The 23,689-nt window shown below is 36.7% G+C and overlaps 1 protein-coding gene across 1 annotated transcript; it reads right to left on the bottom strand.

Annotated features, from left to right (window-relative positions):
- Positions 1 to 1,693: 1,693 nt before the first annotated feature.
- LOC131029757 (COBRA-like protein 4) lies at positions 1,694 to 4,308 on the bottom strand. Its single transcript, XM_057960404.2, has 6 exons — positions 4,131 to 4,308; positions 3,952 to 4,031; positions 3,178 to 3,637; positions 2,926 to 3,082; positions 2,537 to 2,814; positions 1,694 to 2,344 (listed from the first exon to the last, which is right to left on the bottom strand). Exons 1-6 carry the CDS (start codon positions 4,198 to 4,200, stop codon positions 2,052 to 2,054), a joined length of 1,338 nt encoding a protein of 445 aa, XP_057816387.1. The 5' UTR covers positions 4,201 to 4,308; the 3' UTR covers positions 1,694 to 2,051.
- Between the last annotated feature and the right edge of the window lie 19,381 nt (positions 4,309 to 23,689).

Raw genomic sequence — 23,689 nt, 5'->3', positions numbered from 1 at the left:
TTCTACTAGAAACATTAGATTTATTCCTAGCAACCAAAGCACATTCTTCAGGAAGTTGATAGTTCTTATTAGTTCTATTTCCTTCATCAATTAGAGAAGAGTTTATTGTTTCCAAGCTAGGATTTATTTTGTTTAGAGTAAAGACAATATGGTCAAAACTAGAAGGCAAACTGTTAAGTAATATTGCCTTGGCATCATCATCAGTGAAATTAGCATTTATACCTGCAAGTTGATTAAGGAGAGAACAAAAAATGCTTATATGATGAATAATATTATCACCTCCATTCATCTTTAACCCGAACAATTTCTGCTTAATAAACATCTTCGCACTGGAAGCCTAAGAACCAAACAAGACATTGAGCCTGTCCCATATTGTTTTTGACGTTTTTGATAAATCAATATGATGCAAGTATGCATCTGATAAACCAAGACCAATCAATGTCATGGCCCTACAATCTTTTGTCGTCCACTTCGTTGTTGCATCTACATCTTGTGGCTTTGTTATAGTCTCATCCACAATCTCCCACAAATCTTTCTCAATTAATGATAGTTGCACTTTAATTTGCTATGTGTGGAATTCATGCCCTTCGAATTTAGGAATTGTAACTACTTTATCCATAATCTTTCTCACTCAAAGACAAATAAAATGATAACAAAAGATTTGTGATATCACCCTATAAAGAGAGAGTCCATTTCATACCTCTTTTCTTGGAACATGATTGCAAGATTCTAGTTTGGCATTTGGACTTGAATCATATCTCTATTTTCACTTCCACCTTCCTTTTATTGTTCCTCTCTCACCATTACAAACACTAAAATCATATCACTACCATCTACAGTTCTTCTAAGTCACGCCCAGTAGCCGCTTTGTCTCCTCTGCAACACAGTAAATGCAAAAGCCAACCCCAATCTTATTCCTCCATTAGCCACAGATCATAGAAACAAGTTTTCACTCTGATACCATGTTGAAATGGTAGAGCCAACATAGAATAGAAAAAACTAAACCATGATTGCAGAGAATGGCACAAATGAAAAATATTATTGATTTGATTTTGTAAGATAAAATATATTATCAGATGCTCATATTCATTCTAAATGTGTGCCTTTAAATAGGCAATACGAAACAGCAAATGGTTGTGTAACTGCGCAACTGAAAACACAACCGCTGGTAGTTTTATTAATTAAATCTAAACTAATGTAATAACACCAACAAATTTAATGTCCAATATTTTTCTAACAACATTGCACCAATAGTTGTGACTTTAAAGTTGTTGATGATGATGACTACCCATAATTGAATGAAATGTATCCCTTAGATGTAAAAAGCAATGAATCGTGTGATGCCACATCAGCTCACAAGTATCGGTCTCCCTTTTGCACAAGTGTGTGTCTCACTTTTTTTTTTCTTTGGGAGGGGGCTGTTTTGGGTGACTCCCAAACCTTGATTATAAGCAAGAGACTTGCCAAGTAAGCTAATATAAAATATTGAAAGTGATATGAAATTGCACCAAGTTAGGGTGCTCAACTACTAGATCCTCTCTCCTACATATTGTCAAAAATGTCACATTGCTCCACAAATTTCTTTCTCTTCTTTAATATTTGTCTCCAATTTTAAAAATACACAAATTTTTATTAATATTTAATATAAATTTAAAAATTAAAGAAGTTTCGGCTAACCAAAATAAACCAAACAAATATGAACTCATAAAATATCCATAGATTTTCTACAAAATTCACCCATATACATATGTTTTGCACATCAACTACAAATAATCCTCTCTTTTTAATAATTAAAATGGGTCTGATTCTTTCTAATTCCCCACTTCAGTGAGCAGCACAGTTGAAGGGAAATTACCAAGACATTTTTAATACAATAAACTGTCTTTTCACTGTTTCTTGGGCCTAAGAACAATGAGTGCAAAAAGATGCTTCCACGCTATGCAAATTACAATAAATCTAGTTTTTACTACAAGATGAATAATGGTTATGATGAGCATGGCTCCCTGAATCTTTGGATCTCTCCCACACATACATTTGAATGGCCAAGATTCTCATAGGATGAATAAAGAAGCTGCTGCAATGAAAATCATGATGAAAACAGAGAGATTGTGTGGGCGCAGAGTAGGTGGAGTGGCATTTGGGAGCCATGGATATGTATCTGGTGGTGGCAAAATACATTCATCTCCATTGAAATATAATCTCCGAGGAAAAGCCCATCCCTGCTTCAATGTGAAAGTTTCTTTGTCCTTCCGAAGCAGCACTTCTGACTGCACACTGCCCATCACTCCAGCCTGCATTAACATGTCATTGTAGAACTTCTCTCCCCAAAACATTGCAGTGTCATCTGCACCAAGCTTAAACATGTTAGACTTTCTTTTGCAGTGGAAAGATGAACCCACACAATCAAATAAATATTGCAGCACAAATTAATTGCGAAGAAATAACAGAAAAATGAAACAAGATGACATGATCCAACATCCTGCATATGTAACATTGATTTCATTGAGAATGGCATAAGGAAAAGAAAAATGCTTACTGATAGAGCCATAAGGAGTCAATGGCTTATAGTTGAAACTGAACACCTGGGTGACATTATTGAAATTTGGGTGCTGAGCAACCAATGTCCAATCGGTGTGGTTCATTTTGTAGTTGAAATTGGTGATGGTGATTTTCACTCGCCAGTACGATTTGTAATTCAGCTTGACATGCCAGTGTACTCTGATTGGGCACATGTGACGTGTACATTGTAACAGAGGCATCAGATTCTTGGTGGGGGAATTTATCCCTGGGTTCTTCAAAATGGGTGAATCACTCCTGCATAACATATTTCATCACAGATTGTTATTTGGGAATTTGGATGACCAAATCATTGTTTTAAGCTTCGCCCACATGAATTCCCCGATGAATTGAAGTTAGTAGACATACTCAATACAGCCAGGCTGAGTGAGGTTTTTCCGGCAGGTGCAAGCACAATTGGGGCATGGCGTTATGGTGTCGTTATAGAATGAAGAGAATGAAACACAGCAAGTTGGATTCTTCTGAGCCAGGAATTGAGAATAAGTGCATGTTACGTTCCATGTCACTGCAAAACGTTTCAAAGTTAAAGATTTTAGTGGGTAGAAGAAACCAAGTTGAGAATGAATGTAAAATCCAGACATTGTGTATGATTAAGCTTACTTAGAGCTTGCGTGGTTCGTCGGCGATCTGGAGTGAAGAACAAACTGGCCGGAACTTTTTTGGCAGGGCCACAAGTGTAACCTGGTCCGGGTGCCAATAGAGTGAAATTCTTAGGCAATTTCACAGTTTTGTTAGTGTTTCCTGAATTACCAACACTGATTTGGAAGGATGCAATAGAGTTGGGAGGATCCTGAGCCCATGATGCCAACGCCCCTGCTTTGCAGCAATTGACAAACTGTTGGTTGTAGGGTACCCCTGCTAGCAGATCCACAACAGTCGGAGTTTTCTTGCAACAGTGGGGAATATTTGCTTTCCATTTAGAGCAATCGCCTTGCTCTGTCGTCTGAGCACCCACCATGGACCAGATCACCTCCTTTTTCGCCCATGCCCACCCCAATGTCCATCCAGGAGGGCTCGGCACATGTCTGTACTGCTGAAAATTGTGCATGGTCACCGCCACCTATGCACATAAAAAACATACATTTGATGAAATTTTGGTTTGAATAGCACACTCTAAGCTTTGATTTGTTTAGGTGGTTCAACTGAAATTGCATTAATAGATGAGTCCTATTTTAAAAGTTTAAGTCATTTAAGCAAATCAATTTATGGATCATGAAAGCTTCAAATAATTTTTTTGAAATTTTATATCATCTACAGATTCATTTTGTTATCTGATACATAACACGAATCTATGTCGATGCCTCTTCAACTAAAAGATTTGAAAAATATGTAAGAATAAGAAATATATTAGCAGTAAGAAGGTATTTTACTTACAACATAGCCATCTGCAGTCCAGGACATGATATCCCATTTGATTGTTATATTCCCCAATGGATCTAGTGGATCATATGCATCTATACAATATGCAACCCATATTATTATATAAAGAATCTACAAAATTTGCTGATTAAAACAACTTTGTGAATGAAGATATGAAGAATCAGATCACTCACCAGCTGATTGAAAGACAATAACCAGGACTGAAAAGGCCAAGAAAAAGCATACATTCTTCCTCATTGACATTCTAGAGTTCTGCAACAGTGAAACCTGTACTGAATTCAGAATTCAGAGTGAAAAGGCAGAGTTGGGTAAGCCAGTATTGCATTTGCATTTCAGTTCACGATGCTTGAGTTTTAATGATAAAAGGAAACATTTGTTGGTTGATGAGGACAGAGTTGTGTGTAGAGGAATCTCGAGTCCCACCTAGAGTTTGTTGAGTAGAATGTGTCAAGCAATTAGTTGGGATGGAATTTGGTGAGATGCCCAAATAGAAAGCAAAATGGAGATGATTGACAAAGTGAAGGTTGCCTGATGTGGCGTGGGATGGTCAGCTGTCACTCTACATGTAATTGCATAGACATGAAGATTTGCTGGGCCCATTGCTTTACATTCAAGAGTTTATACGTTGATGAACTTGAAGGTATTGAATATGAAAATATCATTTGGTTGGTGGAGAGCAACTCCCCAATTCAACCGGTTGAGGAGGACAGCCTAACATTTGCTTAGCATTTACAAAGCAGCCAGGAGGTCCACATCCATCACGCAACTAACAGAGTAGTTCTTTCAAATATACTCTATTAGTTTCTCATTTGGAGTGATTCCTACTCCATCAACTACAATATTAGTTGTATACATGATTTTTTAGAAGGTTTTATATATAAATACTTATTGAAATATTATAATATGGTATTGTTATGTAATTTTATATTTACAAGGCTTCAGATTTTTCCTTAAATGGGCCTTGTCATTTATATCATGTGGTTTAATGTATGTATTTTATATTTGCGCTTGTTTGTCTCAGAATTCTAACATTAATGGAGAAAAGTTATTTAGTAAGAAGTAGTAAAATTTAGTTAAAAAAGTAAGTGTGTAAGTTTGTAAAATGAGTTTAGGAGTAAAGATCTGAAACATTGAACACCCTACAAGTTCATAATAAGATTTCCTCCATCTGCACAGCTACAGCTATCCAATACCGGCAAATTGGTTTTGCAGGAACATCGTGTGCCTGCATTTTTAAATAGCATTTCTGCGTATTACAAAGTGTTGGAGATAAGATTTCAGTTCTGGAGATAATATTTATCCAAAACATTTCAGTCTGTGGAACATTCGAGCATATGTAAACTTCCATTTGTTTCTGAATTTTTTTTTTCACACTTTTTATTAGCTATTCTAGATTTTTTTAGAATTCTATGAAATCTGTAAATACAGTAGTCATTCTACCACTATACATCAAGAAGAAAGCATCAATTTTTTTAACAAATGAAATATTTGATAAGTTTAAAGAATTTAAGTTTTTGGCTGAAAATTAAAATGGAAGATCTAAAGATAATAAAGATAATAATAAAAAGTACTGAATATGTGAATAAACAACATAGCATAAAGAAGAAATCAACTATTTCCTATTCACCCGAACAAAATGGAGTTGCAGATTGAAAAAATAGAATATCATAGGAACAACTAGATGCATGTTACCTCTCGAGATATAAGAGCTTAATTTTAGGCTGCAGTGATTCATATTGTTGTATATATTTTGAATAGAACACCTAGTAAGACAGTTATAAACATAACACAAGAAGAGGCATGGAGTGCTCAAAAGCTTATAATGTCTTTGGATGTAATGCATATGCTCACATTCTTAATGAAAAACAGTAGCAATTTAGATAGGAAGAGCAAGAAGTACATAACTATTGGGTATAGTGAAGAATCCAAGAGGTTAATTTATTATAATTCTTGTTCATTCTAATATCATTCAATTTGGAGTGTACACATTTTGAATTATTCATCTAAGTTTAAATTTAATTCATTTAAAAAAAAATATGATCACTTTTGACCCTTATTATGTTCTCTATTTCCAAGTGCTCACTCTTCTCTTAGTTCTAAATACATATAGGGTAAAACACCTGTTGCATGTAATCTCAAATTTATTGTACACCTCGCATAATGTAATATTTTTATTTAGTTGTAGTACATTTTAGAATGTGTAAAACATTAAGAACACATGGGATATTCAACATGATTTAGTTTTTGGGGGTCATAAATTAGTGGGCACATAGTTTTGAGCTTGTAGTTTATATAATAACACATAATGATTTTGTGCAAGTTTTTCTTATAAAAGCAAGAACATGGGTAGTTGGAGAGCACCCCAACGAGGTTGTATATGTGATAGGATCCTAAAGAAGGCATGGAGTGGAATGTGTGGCTCCCATACTTTTTTGAATTGATCACATGTAGAATGCACTTGAGTTTTGTAATTTTGTTGAAACTTCAATGGGGAACTTTGTTGGTGTATTAATCTCATTCTTGAAATAACACATTGAACTTGTTGCATTCTAGAAGCTGGGTTTTTTCTTAAAGGGCTTTACAAAAGTATGTATATGATGTTATCTTTTGTTTTTTACATTGTTATTCTTTCCACTGTGCAGTTTGCATACTATTTTAGTATAAGTTTTTTGATAAAAATTATGCATATTTAATATTTATGACTTGAAGTTCATAACATTTGATATTAGAACTTAGTTTCGAGTAGTAAGAAAGGATGTCTTTCTCATTCATTTAACTTTTTTTCTTTAGTAGAATCTATGTATAAGTGAATCTGGAGTTTTGCTGAAAAGGATGACATGCCTTGCAAGATATCAAATGTTTTGCATACCCATGTTATGTAAGTTTTGGTGCAAGTGTAATATACCTCCTTAACCCTAGCCTGATTGAGGTGATATTATGGTACTGATTCATGCTTTAGATGCTTAATGGTTAAATTAGATTTATGATTGCAATTTGATGTTAATTGATTAAATGAGATATATATTGAGAATGTATTGTAAAAACTGTGTATGTATCATGGGCTTGCTCAAACTATGATTATTAGGCTTCAATTAATCATAAGATGTAAAGAGGATGATGTTATATCGCTCAAATATAATGAGAATAAATACAATGTTAGAATCCCCATATGGTGATCATTAATGGTTCATCTATGTATAATATATATTGAGTAGGTACACTTTACACGTGTGTGTGTGTACCAGTATTGACTCGAACACCTAGCTCCACAAGTCTAAGCATACCCTGATAGTGGTTAATTGGAAATATCACACTAGCCAAATCTTTCTAAGCCTTACTCGTCGTACTCAATGGATTATGGTTTGTCATGTGATGACCATGTTATACCCTCAAATACCACGATTGGTGATGTATGAAAGCCCTATCTCTCATGTGAATGCCTAGCAAAGGGTGTATGGTATTAGTTTTATTCATGATGCATTTAGTTGCAAAAGTGAGTTTATGTTTTAACTATTTATTTATCATAATTTAACAATTAAATAGATTTATTTGGCTTTTTAAGGAAATAATATATGTCATATTCAAAAGATTAGATTTCAAATGCTTGTACTAGGTTCGGGAGTAAAATTTGGTTGAAAAGGAATTATATTATTATTTTATTTCATATTTAAAATGAACTTGTGTCTTATAGTTTAATTGGCAATTATTATTTAAAAGGCAAATTAGAGCTACATATATTCATTTTTAAGGTTATTGCATCTCTAGGGCAAAAATTGGACAAAAGGAAGTATTTTATTATTTTAGTTCAGTTTAATATTAAAATACGTTTTATATTTCTAATTGGTAATTTTATATTTAAGAAGGAAAATAGGGCTTATCGTCATTCCTTTTTATATGCATTGCATAATTACGAAAAATACATATTGTTGAGAAATTGGAGATTTTATTCATTTAATTTTAGTTATATTTCAAAAAGGTATAAGTCAATCTGGTTTTACAAGAGGAAAATAATTCATTTCACACTTAGCCAATTTTTGGAAAAATTGGGAGAGGAGAAAACCCTCATGCACTTGGATTTTGGAATGGAGATGTGAAAGCGAAATCATGGGAGAATTTTTGTGGGTATTCTTGCATTGAAATAGGAATAGAAAATTGCTCTTGCTACTCCAAAATTGTTCTAATTCATTTGGTATGGTTAAAGATTTAGAAATTTTAAATTTGGAGCTAATTTGAGGTAGAATCTTATTTCTTTCTACCTACTCTTTATTTTTTATTTCTTTGTTGTTGCAAATGAATTTTATGATGAAAAAAATAATTCTTTAGTTGAAAACATTGCATTTCAATGATTAGATAATTAGTTATGAGAAAAATGTGGAAAAATTTCATTGACAAATGCTATGCCAAAAAAATTATTGAAAGGGTGAAATGCTATGCAAAAACTCGAAAGAACACACACAAATGGGAAACCAAAACTATTTATTTGCTTCAAATCTTCAACCATCTTCAACAACTGATTATCATCAGTCTTTCCAAGCCTTATACTATCCTTGGTGTAGTTACAAACGCTCACAACTGATTGTGTCAACCAACTAACCATTGGAGTATGAAAATGTTGCAAAGTTGCTATGAGCAACTTTTGCAACTATTGCAAATTGTTGCATAGGTGAGCAACTTTGCTCAAACACAAACTTGATCACTCTCAAATGACTCATATGATCTTAACAATCTTAAAACAACATCAACCAACCTACATTAACCCAAAAATAAGTTATCCTATTAAGTGCTCTACTTGGCACCCTTAAGGGCTCACAAGCCAACATTGGCCAAACAAAGACTCTTAGGGCCCTTACAATCATTTGAGCACACTCTTAGTGGCCTCTTGACCTTATTACAAAACTAAAAACATGATTCCAACATCCTAGAAACAAACTCAATAGAATTTGCTAAGTGCCCCTACACCAATAACCCATATCAAGTTATGCAATGAAACTCTCCCCTTGTGAGCACTAGTGTCTTGCCCCCATGTTATGGCTTCTAGAGCATACTTTTTATGTGATCCATCTATGTGTGTCTCAATGGTGATTTTACCCGGTGGAAGTGAGTTTAGACCATGTATTGCTAGTTTATCCATTGTTTGTGTGCTTGAGGGCCCTATTGTCATCTCCTAGCTCGAGGGTAGACATTTTGGTTCCACATGATTGGGTGGTCGATGCCTTCTACCATTGGGATGTCTTCATGTTGAGTTGTTTGTGATGATTGGTGGTTCCTTGATCATTTTTGCATTAGTGTATTCTTGTTGTAGATTCTATATCTTCATGTATTGAGATCCTATATGATCCTTGTATTATGACACACATTTATATCCTATGTGAAGGATACCTTGATGTATTATGATGCCAATTGTATCAAGTTATCTACATCTTATGTAATGTTGTAGCATGTTGTATTACAATGTATTCTACATTATAATATAACAACCTAAGAGGAAGTGATATATGTACTGTAATTATTGGAATTAAGATAGGAATCTGATTTATATCATATTAAGTTGTTATCATAGGAATTATATGAAATGGGATTAAATGAATATAGTATATTGAGTTAATACGCATTTTATGATGAAGTTGTGTGGTATCATATCCTAGGTGAATATATTATAAATGGTGAGTATTAGCTAGTGAATTAATGATTGTAACATAGAGTAGGGCCTAGCATGCATGGTACTTCATAACTCAATCTTATGTTAGGAAATGAGGAGGATTAATGAGTAATTTAATATCTTGGTGTTGGGAAAACTATTAATGAATGTTTATGAGCATTTAAGGAATTACTACCTAGGTGTCCAATATGCATTGGTAGAGATTAGTATCCTTTGCTTTGGCATTATTATATGTGATGGATATCATAATGTATTATTATATGACTATGGTATACATAATTTAGTGTTAACATTGATGGAATTTATTATAAGAAATAATTGTGTTGATTTATATACTTGTGAAATGAATTATACATAGGAAATGATCCTTTATGTTTAACGAATAATAATTGTTTGTTTTGAATGTAAGCTCATTGATGTAAATGTTAGGTAAATGAATGAGCCTAGTAATGGTGGAAATGAACATAGTTGATTATGGATAAAGTTAATAATGAATTGATTAGAATTCTTTTATTGGAAATGACACTTAGGATAATGGTTGTAACTGAATTCAATAATGATATCATCAAGTATCTTAGTTGCATTGAATGTTAAGTTATTAATGAGGTTTAGTTTCCCTAGAGTATAAGGGTTAGTGCAGGATCATGGGGGGCCAAAAAGTGGCGATGTGAAAAAAATAGCCTTCTCCACTCACCTATAAATGCGAAAATCTATGTTGACTTTTTGTTTGGCCTGGGTGTTAGTTCACCTTGACATGGTAAACACCTAAGCAAATCGGATATCGAATAAAATCGAATATCCGATTAAATCAGAAATCCGATAATATCGGATATCCGATTTTTATTTGTAATTTGAAATTAAAAAATAACTTATATAATATATAATGCAATATAATAATATATTATATATTACATATTATATAATATATTATTATATTATATTATTTTTGTATTAAGTATCATAGAATCACAAAGCTCTTTTTTTGCTCATTGAGCATCCACGTTACAAACTTATAAATACCAGCTCCTTTCGAGCAAACTTATTACAAATACTAGCTCCTTTTGAGCACCAAACTAGAAACAATAATTGGAATACCAAGGGTCACAACTTAGAAATCCACTTTAAACCAATGGAAGACCAAGAGTCACAACTTAGAATTCTACACAACGGTGTCCCTCATGGGAGTTGAACTTGGGTCTCCACATTGAGAACTCAATGCTTTAACCAACTAAGCTCAACCCCTTGGACTATATAATATAGTATTATATTATATATTACATTATTATATTATATAATATAATATATATAATATAATAATATATTATATAATACATATTATATAATATATTATTATATTATAATATAATATTATATATTATATCATACGTATTATATAATATATTATCATATTATATATAATACATTATCATATTATATATAATATATTATTATATTATATATAATATATTATTTTGATTAAGTAAAAACAGGTATTTGAAAGGTACCTGAACCTTTTACAAGCCAGGAAAACAGAAATGCTAAAAAAAGTGTCTGATCACTTCAAAAAGTCAAAATGAACCCACCAGAAGGGCACAACTTAGTACATCATTACATAGCTCAGAACAAACAACAAAAGGAAATCAAAAGACAGCAAAGAGACAGAACCAAGGATAGCAACTGGAACTAAATACTATTCAAAATCTCCTCAGCATGAACAACCATTTGTTTCATGTTGTTTGTCGAGGTCTTCATATCCTCTAGCTCACAACCATCGATGTCGACCTTATTCTTTGTGTTGGCTCTGGTCCTCCTTTCATGACCCTTCTTGTTCACCTGCTCTTTATCACCATCCTTCTCTGCATTATTCTCAAACCTGTTGATAAAGATGTTCATGTTGTCCACCGAAGATTTAAGGATTTGAAAATTTTGATCAGCAAGCTACTTGACATTGTGCTCCAACTTGTCAATTCTACTGCCAAAATCTTTCAGTTTGTTGTCCATTTCCTTTCTATCTCCCATTTCATTGACCTTTTTCTTCGTGGCTAAGATTTTTCCAGCCATACATTCAATAGATTACACATTATGCAGAACGACCACTAACTCTTTAACATGCTCCGCCAAGGGCTTGTCACCAACTGTAATTCTTGCCATGGCCTTTGTATCAGTTTTCAAACTATTAATATCCTTCACCAAAGTAGTAATGGTCTCACAAAAAGCCTTAATGGTATCTTTGTCAGCACTATCACTTTGACCCCCTTTTTCCTCGTTATGCAGACTAGTGGTATTCACGGTCTCCACGGTTTCCAAATTATCCTTAACCGGGTTACCCTCCCCTTCTTTGTCCTGACTATCAATCCTCTTATTATCATCATCCTCCTCCTCAGACTCAACCAGAACATAATTGGATCAGAATTGCTACCCTTTTTAGTGTTCTTTTTCTAAGCCTTCTTTCCAGAGGCTTTCCCTTTCCTCTTTTTAACAGATTTTTCCTCAAGGGAATCAGTTTCAGAGTCCGACATTTCAGAGTCCATAATAATCCTCCTCTTCTTGGCCCTAATCCTCCCTTTTTTGCTAGTTTCTTTCGACTCTCCCTCGGTCTCAGAATCAAAGTTGAAACCACTATCCTTACTTTTCGTAGTCTCATCTCTGGCTTTTTTGCCTTTGATAGGCTTTTCAATGCACTTCCCCAATAGCATTTTATAAACCAAGACCATAAGCCCCTGGTGGAGGGCATGATCGCCTTTAGGGTCCTTCTGGATCTCCTTTATAGTATGATCCATTGAACAGGCCACGTAATAGGGAAGGCTAACCCTTTCTCTAGGATGGAAATGGTTAAGAAGGATGAAGTGATGCCCATAAGCCCTGGTAAACCTACCATCTAAGGTAATATACTCAATAGAAGCAAATAAGACAAACCTCCATGGCCTGCAAATTCTCTTCGGGGAGTGGTAGGAGTTGTCAATTTTGATCATCTTTCTTCTCTCACCATCCGTAATAGGAAACTTGTCTGCAGCTTTATTTGATATCCCTCTGTCCCTGTAAAATTTCATACCCTCGATAGTCATCCCCGTGGCCTCAGCGATAACCTCTTCATCTACATTCATCATATGTGATCCAATCAGAACTTTTCCATTTTTCCAATTCTTGATGAAGTAGCTAGTAATTGTGGGGTCCTTCCCATTCAATCATTCCATGAAAACATTGAGACCCCCCTGCTAAAGGATACTCCAGACTTCTTCATTATTTCTCCATTCAAAGCAGGAAGCAGGTTCAAATCTCTTCTTATTTCCTCCCATTTTTCCAGCACCTTCCTTGCAATGCCTTCTCTCATTTTGATAACTTTTCCTCTGGTTTCTGTGGTTATTCTATAAGAGCGCCCATAATCCGTGCCAAATAATGATGATATGACACCTATTTAATAGCTCATTATCTTCAAGCAAGCCCTGCATCAAAAAAGGCGGAAAGGTCATTAGAAATAATGATTAAAAGTACCACGTTGCCTTGTATAGCTTTGGTCCTGATTGAGCAAGGATTTCATTTCACTTGCAATCTCCATTTCACCATAACTAGTGATGATGTCTCCCGATTGGCAAGCTAGGTCGGCTGCCCAATTAGCGCAAGAGTTGGCCTCCCTATAAACATGTGTAAAAACACACATTTCAAACTCTTCGCTAATTTTCCTAGTTGCTTTAATAGCATTACTAATCGACCATGATGGCGGGAATTTCATATTTAAACAATTGATAATGTTTAAGGAGTCTCCTTCACACCAAACTTTAGTTCATTTGGCTTCTTTGGCAAAGATAATCCCATGATAAGCCACCATGGCTTCGGCAACATGGTTGGTTTGTTTTCCTATAGGAATACATTTTATGATTTTACATATTCCCCATTCATCCCTTAGGACCACTCCACATCCTGCAACCCCCGGGTTTCCCTTAGAGGCCCCATCAAAATTGATTTTCATCCATCCCCTAGGCGGACTGGTCCATATCACTCCCTCTCTAGGGTTACTCTGGATACTCTCTTGAGCTTTTAATCTCCATTTTTTATAGACAATTTGATCCTCCTTAGTGTTAGGATTATCAATACCACCTATAATATTCATATTTTCCACTATGCTTCTTCTTATTTTTTCAAATATAGGAGTTGAGAAATACAACCCCACAGTAGCCTGAAGATCTTCTGCAAGCCTAATAACCTATTACAAGGAGAAGCAATGAAGCAAAATCTAAAGAGCACACAAAACACAGAAAAGTATTCTCAAAAGATGAGAGCTCCAATTCACCAAAAAATGTATTGTGAAAAGATAATACAATGAAAAGAAAAATAACCTCTAATAGGTCAAGAAACCCTAAAAAGGGAAAACCCTAGGCTTGCACATAATAATTAATTAAAATAATTAATTATATGCACCTAATGTTAGCTTAAGTGTAAAAAGATAATTGGGAACTTAAAGAATTAAACAAATATTGTTTAATTAATCAAGTAAAGACCCAATTACTCTAACACCCCCCCTTAAGCTAGACTTAGGGAGAAGCTAAAACCTAGAACAACTACTGAAAGCATGAAAGATAGGTCCCAGCAACAAGGCCTGATCAGGTACCCAAATACACAAAAATCTCTACGAAACGGAGACAAAGGAGAAAACCCAGTGGGAAAAAACTCCTCTCCAAAAAGAGATAAAAGAACATGCTAAAAGAAGAAGAAGGAAGGAAGGCCTCATAAAGACCCCCCAAGGACAACTTCCTTCACCCCAAGCATAGAGTGCCACTGAAGATAGCGCGGTGATGCAAAAGGTTTCGTGAAGATGTCTGCAACCTGCTCAAAAGTGGGAATGTACTCCAGAATGAGAACACCATCCTGAATCAACTGACGGATGAAATGCATGTGAAGCTCAATGTGCTTCATCCGCTGATGCTTTACTGGGTTGTAGGAAATATGAATAGCACTTTGATTGTCACACCAAAGAACAGTGGGACTATCAGGAGGAAAACCAAACTCAGTCATCAACTGTCGAAGCCATAAGATCTCCTAACTAGCGAGCACAACAGCTCGGTACTCAACCTCTATAGATGATAATGCATGAGCAGTCTACTTCTTGCAAGACCATGTGATAAGATCAGAGCCAAGAAAAAAAACAAAGCCAGAAGTAGACTTCCAATTAGTGACATCACCAGCCCAATCTGAGTCAGTGTAGCCAACAATGTGAGGTTCCCCTGATGTGTATTGATTGCCATGAGAACTAGTGCCCTGAATGTACCTCAAAATGCATTTGGAAGCTTGCCAATGAATCTCATGAGGATCATGGGAGAATCGAGAGATAAGACCAACTGCAAAGGAAATATCAGGATGGGTGTGAGTCAGGTACAACAAACTACCAACCAACTGCCTGTAAAGTGAAGAATCTATTGAAGGAGTGGGGCAAGCAGTGGTTAAAACAGCCCCTAACTAAAATGGAGTGGGAGCAGGCTTGCAATCAAGCATGTCGAAGCAGTGAAGCATGTCAAGAGCACACTTCTACTGATAAAGAGAGATCCCATCAGAAGACTGAATCACCTGAAGACCAAGGAAATAGTGCAACAGACCGAGATCTGTCATCTCAAACTGATCCATCAAGTCACGCTGAATATGCTGAATCATAGAGGATGAGCTACTCGTGATGAGAAGATCATCAACATATAGCACAATAATCAGTATGTCACCCTTAAGAAGCTGAATGTACACTGTGTGATCAGAATGACTGCAAGAGAACCCAATGGAGACCAAGAAAGAGTCCATCTTCTCATACCAAGCACGAGGGGCCTATTTGAGACCATACAATGAATGCCGAAGTCTACAAACCAAAGAACTATCCTGCACAAATCCCTAAGGCTATTCCATATAGATTTCCTCCTGTAGATCCCCGTACAAGAAGACACTCTTCACATCCATCTGAAAAACAAGCTAGTGCCAATAAGCTACAAGAGATAGTACAAAGTGAATGGAATTCATCTTGGCAATAGGGGCAAATGTCTCAGAGTAATCAATACCCTCAACCTATGAAAACCCCTTCGTAACAAGATGTGCTTTGTACTTATCAATGGAACCATCAGCAGCATATTTAGTGTGATACAACCAGTGACACCTAACCATCTTTCTGCCCTTAGGAAGAGGACAGAGATCCCAAGTATGATTCCTCATCAAAGAAGAATACTCCTCCATAGCACAATCCCACTCAGGGTGACCTGTCACCTCTAAAAACTTTTGAGGATCATCTGAAATAGCATGACTCAAAAGACTAGAACCCACTATATGAGAATGAGTGTGATGAGTATCTAAAGGATCACCAACCATAGGACTGACTACCTCAATAGTAAGGCGAGCCCACTTGGGCATCTAAGGTGGAGTAGGGGGACATGGGGATGGTGGAGGTGGGGATGGTGGATCATCAACACCATCATCAGAATCATCCTCAAAAAGATCCTGAAGGTGTGCAGAGGCCAGAGGAGGCAGAGGAGGAGACACTGGAGTCGGGGTATCCACTGTGGGAAGATGCTCATCAAACTGAACATCCCGTCGAAACAGGACCTCTCTGGAATCAGGATCAAACAACCTATATGCCTTAACATCCTCACGGTAGCCAACAAAAATGAGTGGTCAGCTCTTTCGCTCCATGGCTTTCCTCTGAGCATTAGAAATAAAGGCCCATGCCTCACTACCAAACACTTGAAAAAAGGAAACATCAAGCTTGTCATGAGACCAAGCCTCCTTAGGAGTCATATGTCGAATAGCCTTGTGAGGCATCTGATTCTAAATATAGTTGGCACAATTGACCACCTCAGCCCAAAAAGATGAATCCATGGACCTGGACTGAATCATACAATTCGCCATCTCTCGTAAATTTCTGTTCTTGCGTTCAGCAACACCATTTTGTTGAGGGGTGTAGGAAACAGTAAACTGATGCTGCAAACCATGCTCAGTGCAAAAATCTCTAAAAGCCCAATTCACATACTCCCCCCCATTATCTATACGTATCCGCCGAATAGAACAGCTAGACTACTTCTCTACATATGTCTTGAAGATTCGAAATGAATCAAAGACATCAGACTTGTACTTAAGAAAGTACACCCATGTGCGTCTGGGGAAGTCATCAATAAACATGAGTACATACTTGGCCCCGAAAAAAGAATGAGTGGGAAATGACATGAGGTCACTGTGAATCAACTCCAAGGGTGCCAAAGCACGAGAGGCTCTCCCCTTCGGAAAGGGATCTCTATGACTCTTGCCAAGCACACAACCATGACAAACACCATCAGTGCAAGAAATCTGTGGGAGCCCAAGAACAAGTGCCTGTGTACTCATCTGTTGAAGATATCTGTAATTGACATGGCCCAATCGCTCATGCCAAAGCTTACTCACTGAATCTGTATGTGCTATGAGAGATGAACTTGTACCTAAAGAGGGCTCAAAGTCATCAAATCTATAGAGACAAGATGCAGAATCCACACTACCAGTAGCCACAACCAAATCAGGGTCATGGAGGTCCCGAACAACCACATCATGTGGTGAGAACTCAACTGTCTTGCCAGAGCTAGAGTGGCAAATCTGATAAATGGATAGGAGGTTCATTGAGATGTTAGGGACAACCAAAACATCCTATAGAGTACCCCCATCCAAAGAAACAAAACCTAAACCCAAGACGGAAAGCTGAACTGAGTCACCCACTGCAATCTGTGAAATACCACAAGAGGCAAGAGAAGTAACCAACTACTGAGTGTGTGTCATATGGTGAGAAGCACCAGAATCTAGAATCCTTATGGACCCATAGGTTGAAGCTCTAGCAATGAGAGCATGACCTTTCCCTGTGGAAGGAGAAGATGCCTGAGGTGAGGAAATGTGATGCTGCTGCATGGCTTCCTCTAAAGCCTCTAATCATTTCCAACACCTAGAAACTGGATGTCTGTCCTTGCCACAAAAACTGCAAGTGTTTGATGATTTCTTCTTAGTCTTGGAGGAAGACTCACCAGACTATGAAGATTTCCCTTGTTTGGGAGGAAATGGTTTTGAATCAGACTTAAAGGCTTGGAGGAATTCTCACTACCTATAGAAGGCTTCTTCGGCTTTGGTTTCTGCTTCTGTTTCTCCTTCTCCTTAGAGGACTGAGCAACCAATGCTTTGTTCTTGGAGCTTGAGAGCATATCCAGCTGAGAAAGATGAGTCTGCTCATGAGACAATCACTCACAAAAGATATCAAAGGTAGGCATGTTGAAATGAGTACCCAAGCCATCCACGGTGGAGTAGAAAGCAGAGGCAAAAAACTGGAAGTGACCTCAAAGCTTCGAAAGAATCAAATGAATGCACTCTATATCAGTCTTGTTCTTTCCACATCCCTGAAGAACAGATCTAGTAGTCTTGAATTTGTTCAAAAAATCCTCAATAGTGGGAAAGGAATCAGGTAACAAAGAAGTCAACTCTGCCTCAATTTGTAATGCCCGAATTTCATTGACCCTCCCGAAGAGAGAATCAAACTTCAACCACATATCTCGAGGAGTAAGCAACTCATCAAGGTGAAACAAAAGACTGTCGGAGACATGAAAAGAGATCAAACCCATGGCCTCATCCAGCTTGTTCCGGTGCATAAGAATCTCATAAAGACATTGCAGGACTGGCTGAACCTTATCCAAAGAAGCCCACAACCCTCGTGCCCTGAGAAGCCTCGTGATGCGGGGCTTCCAAGTGTGATAGTTGTGTGAAGTCAACAACTCAACTAAACGATCTGCCATGAGAACAAAGAAAACTCTGCACCTGCACCTATTTGTTGGTTGTTTTTATTATGTGATCTTTCAGAATAGACAAAAGATGCAGAAGGGTTTGTTTGTTTTGAGAGTTTAGGTGTTCTTGATTTCTAATATAAATGACAGAAAGCGAGAAAAAACACCCCCCCACAATAGAGAAACCCAAACCCTAGTACATAGTAATGAGAAGGAAGTAGTGCATAAGCAAAAAAACTTCAAATTGATATCTCATGTACCTGGTCAAAATTCTGAGAAAAAAGATCACAAATCTGAATAGAGCATGCCGGAGTTGCCGGAGTGGAGCGGGGGCGGAGCTGGGGTGGCTGCCAGAGCTGGAGGTGGGGGTTGCCGGAGCCAGAGGTCATCGGTGGGGCCGGGTGGGCCAGAGGGCCGACGAGGCCTGTGGGGCCGGCTTGACTGGCCTGCAAGTGTCGTACGACGCCGGACAATCAAGTCCAGTGCCCAACAAACTTCAAAAAAAAGATTTTTTTTCCTTTTCCAATTTGTAGTTTTTTTTTTTTTAAATTTTTGTGAATTTTTTTAAAAAATGAAAAAAAAATTGGCCTGCATGCCGTAAAAAGGCAAAAAAATAATTTTCAATTTTTTTTCTCGGTTTGCATGCCAAGGCCAAACGACCTGGTTGAGAGAAAAAAAAATCACCCAAATGCTTAGGGGTCAAAAATGGACAAATTTTATATGACTATAGGGGTTTTGGGGCCTTTTGAGCACGATGGCAAGGTTCATTTAGGCCCAAAGTGCTCAGAAAAAAAACCTTAACCCTAAGCACACAAAAAATGCCCGAAACCCTAGATCTGCTTCAAATGCAAAATTTTCAAAAACAGAAATAGGTAGCTGCAGATCTGAGCTCTAATACCATATAGGAGTTGCGAAATACAACCCCATAGTAGCCTGAAGATCTTCTGCAAGCCAAATAACTTGTTACAAGGAGAAGCAATGAAGCAAAATCTGAAGAACACACAAAACACAGAAAAGTATTCTCAAAAGATGAGAGCTCCAATTCACCAAAAAATGTATTGTGAAAAGATAATACAATGAAAAGAAAAATAACCTCTAATAGGTCAAGAAACCCTAAAAAGGGAAAACCCTAGGCTTGTACATAATAATTAATTAAAACAATTAATTATATGCATCTAATGTTAGCTTAAGTGTAAAAAGATAATTGGGAACTTAGAGAATTAAACAAATATTGTTTAATTAATCAAGTAAAGACCCAATTACTCTAACATCAAACACAATGTTATCCTTAGTATTCTTTTCTCTGAAAATTCTATCATTTCTCTCTTTCCATATACCCCAGCACATGTGTGGTAAAGCAATTCTCCATAGTAAGGTAGTGGTTCTATTTTTTGAAGGATGATGCCATGACTTGAAAATCTCCTGAATCGAGTTGGGGAATCCCCAACTGATATTGAATTGATCTAGACAACTTCCCCAAACATCCGCTGAGAAGGGGAAATGAAAGAGCATATGATTTATTATCTCCTCATTTTGCTTACAGAGAGTATAGAAACTTGGTATGCTGATACCTCTTTTTTTTATATTCTCTGTGGTAAGAATTTTGTCTTGGAGGGCTATCCAAAAGAAAATTTTGATCTTGGGGGTAAGGCCTTTCACCCATGCTTTAGCCCACTAAGGACTTTCCATGTTATTGTATTGTTGATGATAAAGAGATGCCACAATAAAAGTACCACTAGCTGTGAGTTTCCAAATTAACTGGTTTTCTTCTTCAATCCTCACCATTGAGTTCATGACTTTGTTCAAACTACCCAAATATTGATCCACTTGAGATAAGTCTTTCCATTGTCCATCTTTCCAATTATCCTCCACCTTGGTTCCAAATCTTTCCTTGCATTGGTTCTGATATCTGTTCCACTCAGGGTTTTCATTTAAAGGGATCTCCAAAAGCCAAGGGTCCTCCTAGAACTGAATAAGATTCCCTTTCCCCAACTTCCATTTGTACCTCTGCTAATTAAGTCTCTAGTCCTAGAGATATTTTTCCCAATATTGGATCCAATTGGGATAATCTCCGCTTTGAGGAAACTTTGAAGATTTGGACATTGGCTTTTATATTTGTTGTCCCATATTTTTTTCCACTCTCCTTGATTTCTATATCCTCTCCAAATCTGCTTGGCCATAAGGTATTCATTTATGTCTCTTATTCTTCTAAGGCCCAGACCACCTTTATTCATAGGCTTACAGACCTTCTCCCAAGCAATTAAGCTCATTCTCTTCTTCTCCTCAACCCCTGTCCATAAAAAGGATCTCTGTATTTTTTCAATGGCCTCAACATACTTAGTAGGAATCCTAAACAGACTGATGGCATAGAGAGGGATACTTTGAAGAGTGGTTTTTAGCATTTGAAACTTACTTGCTTGACTAAGTAGAGCTCCCTTCCATCCAGACAACTTTTTATGGAATTTATCCACCAAGGCTCCCCAAAAGGTATCTGGAGTATCTTGACCTAAAGGGAGCCCCAAATAGGAGGCAAACAAGCTACCAATTTGGCCACCTAGAATGTTACTAATTTTAATCCTCCTTCTCTCTAGGGTATTGATAAAATAAACAAAGCTTTTAGACCAGTTTATAAGCTGACCAGTAGCCTCTCCATAGTTATCCAAAGCCTTTTTTAGTCTTCTAGCATCCTTCATAGTGGCTTTTCCCATTATTATAGAATCATCAACAAACTGCTGATGAGAGCATATTTGATCTGCTGAAGAAGGATCCAAACCACAAAACTCCCTTTTCTCAACCAGTTTTCCAATACATCTCCCCAAATATTCCGCCATGATGATAAAGATCACTGGAGATAGGGGGTCCCCCTGCCTGAGACCTCTTGAGGCTTTAAAGAAAGGAGAGGGGGAGCCATTCATTAACACAGAGAAAGTAGTCGAAGAAACAAGTTGCCTGATAAGGCCAACACTCCTAGGATTAAAACCAAAAGCGGAAAGAACATCCATCATAAAATCCCAATCCACTCTATCATAGGCTTTAGAAAGGTCAAGTTTTAGAAAAAAAACCTTCTTTTTTAGAAAAGGCTAGAGAATGGATGTTTTCATGAACAAAGATGATAGAGTCCAAAATTTGCCTTCCCAGGACAAAACCACTTTGTTGAGGTGATATAATGGAAGGAAGCAATTTGATAATTCTAGAGGTAAGGACCTTAGAGATAATCTTGTAGAGAGAGTTGCATAAGCTTATAGGTCTGAAAAGATCCATTGAATCTGCCCCCATATTTTTGGGTATAAGAGCTATAAAAGTACCATTAACTTCTTTCAAAAGTTTTTAGCACCAAAAAACTCTTTCACAAATTTGGTAACATCATCTCCAATAATATGCCAGTACATTTGGAAGAAGAACATGGGAAAGCCGTCCGGACCTGGGGCTTTGCTGCCCTCAAAGGACTTAACAACTATCAGAATTTCATCATGGGAGGGAATGACAGTTAAATGATCATTGTGATCTTCCCCCATAATGGTAGGTATACTATCCAAAAGTTCCCTTTGGTCCTGTATATTCAAATTATGATCCTTAGCAAGTAAATTAGAGAAAAAATCCATAGCAGCCTTGCTCATGGAATCATCATCTTCAACACATCTGCCATTCACTTTAATCTATAAAATTCTATTTATGGCCTTATGTATAAGGGTGGACATATGGAAGTATTTAGTGTTCCTATCCCCCTCCTTTAACCAGACGTTTCTCGATCTTTGTTTCCAATAGCTTTCCTCTTTAGCTATTATTTCATGATATCTCATTAGAATAGCATCTTTAGTGTTTCTAGACATATAGGTATAACCATTGTGTTGTATCTCATCCTGGATTTCCTTGAGTTCTAAGAGGGTTGTTTCTTTTGAGGTAAAGATGTTCCCAAAGAAATCCTTATTCCACTTCTTAACATTATCTTTAACATTCTTCAGCTTTTTGAACACTTTATAGATGGCATTGCCTTCAATACTAGCCTGCCACCAGTCCTTAATCTTACTTTCTAGATCTAGGTGTCTAGTCCACATTTTTTCAAATCTATAAGGGAAATATCTCCTTCTATTCTTTACTTTAGTCATTAAGGTTATAGGGTAATGATCTGATCCCGCCCTTATGTGAGAAGATAAAGAACATTCATGAAGATTAAACCAATCTAAGGAAAGAAGAGCTCTATCTAATCTAACCTAAATCTAATTCTCACCACTTCTTTGATTAGTCCAGGTGTATTTGACTCCTTGCAACTCCAGATCATGAATGACATTATTGTTTATAAAGTCCATTAGGTCCAATCTGCTATCCAGATTAGCATGACTCCCTCCCTTTTTCTCATTTTCCTTCAAGGGAGTGTAAATCTCCCATAATTATCTAGCTATCCTCAGCAAACCTTCTTCTCAGCATAGTAAGATATCTCCACATCTCGCTTCGTCCAATCTTAGTGTTAGGAGCATAAACATTAGTTAGGACCCACGTAGTGCAATTCTTAATGTGCTTAAATCTAATACAGGCCATATTATTGTCCTGAATTAACACCTCTCCTTCTATATTGTTTTTGTTCCAGAATGTAATAATTCCTTCCGAGGCACCTTCTGAACTACCTCCGTTGACTCCTCTGTTTTTGAAAATATTCAAACTTTCAACTTTATCTTTCACCATCTTAGTTTCTTGAATCAAAAAAATGTCAGGGTTTTTGTCTCTAATCATGTTTCTAACTAGATTATGTTTGTGAGGACTATTAAGTCCCCTAATATTCCAGGAGATGATTTTCATGGATTTTTAGAAATACCTGCCTCAAAGATGGTTCTTTGGGTACCATCTGCTAAATTCCTGCTTGTTTCCAATGTTCTTTCTTTGGCATTTGATTGTCTTCCTGGAGAAGTGTGTTGCACTCCCACATCACCAAGCCTGCTTCTAGTGTTTCTAGTCAGCGTCCTATTTACTAGGTTATTGTTATTCTTTTTTTTTTGCTTATTCTTTCTTTTCTCCTCTGCTACTTCTTCATCCTCTTGCTTTGATTCATTCTTCCCTAGTGCCTTTTTTATGTCCTCTTCATCTCCCCATTTTGGATCTTGTTCCTTTGAATAGGCCAACTTTCCCTTTGCTGGGGTGGTTAATGAGATTTCCAATAGCCCTTGGCCCAAAATGGTATCAGGTTAGGCCTCTTAGAACTAGTCTATTTCTTTATCTTGATCTTGAGATTTTGAGACAAGGTTGAAGTTATCTCCTTCCTCTTTATTATCTGTGGGTTGTTTATCTTCTTTCTCTACCTTTGTCTTATCCTCTTTCTGATCCTCTT

The sequence above is a fragment of the Cryptomeria japonica genome, chromosome 9, assembly GCF_030272615.1.
Source record: "Cryptomeria japonica chromosome 9, Sugi_1.0, whole genome shotgun sequence".
NCBI lineage: Eukaryota > Viridiplantae > Streptophyta > Pinopsida > Cupressales > Cupressaceae > Cryptomeria > Cryptomeria japonica.
The sequence above is the reverse complement of the archived record's forward strand: the minus strand, read 5'-3'. Positions and strand labels throughout refer to the sequence as shown.

Coding starts and splice junctions, on each gene's coding strand:
- LOC131029757 (XM_057960404.2), bottom strand. CDS start 4,200: ATGTCAATGAGGAAGAATGTATGCTTTTTCTTGGCCTTTTCAGTCCTG. Junction 3,638..3,951: donor GGACTGCAGATGGCTATGTT/GTAAGTAAAATA, acceptor TTATGTGCATAG/GTGGCGGTGACCATGCACAA. Junction 3,083..3,177: donor ACGAACCACGCAAGCTCTAA/GTAAGCTTAATC, acceptor AACGTTTTGCAG/TGACATGGAACGTAACATGC.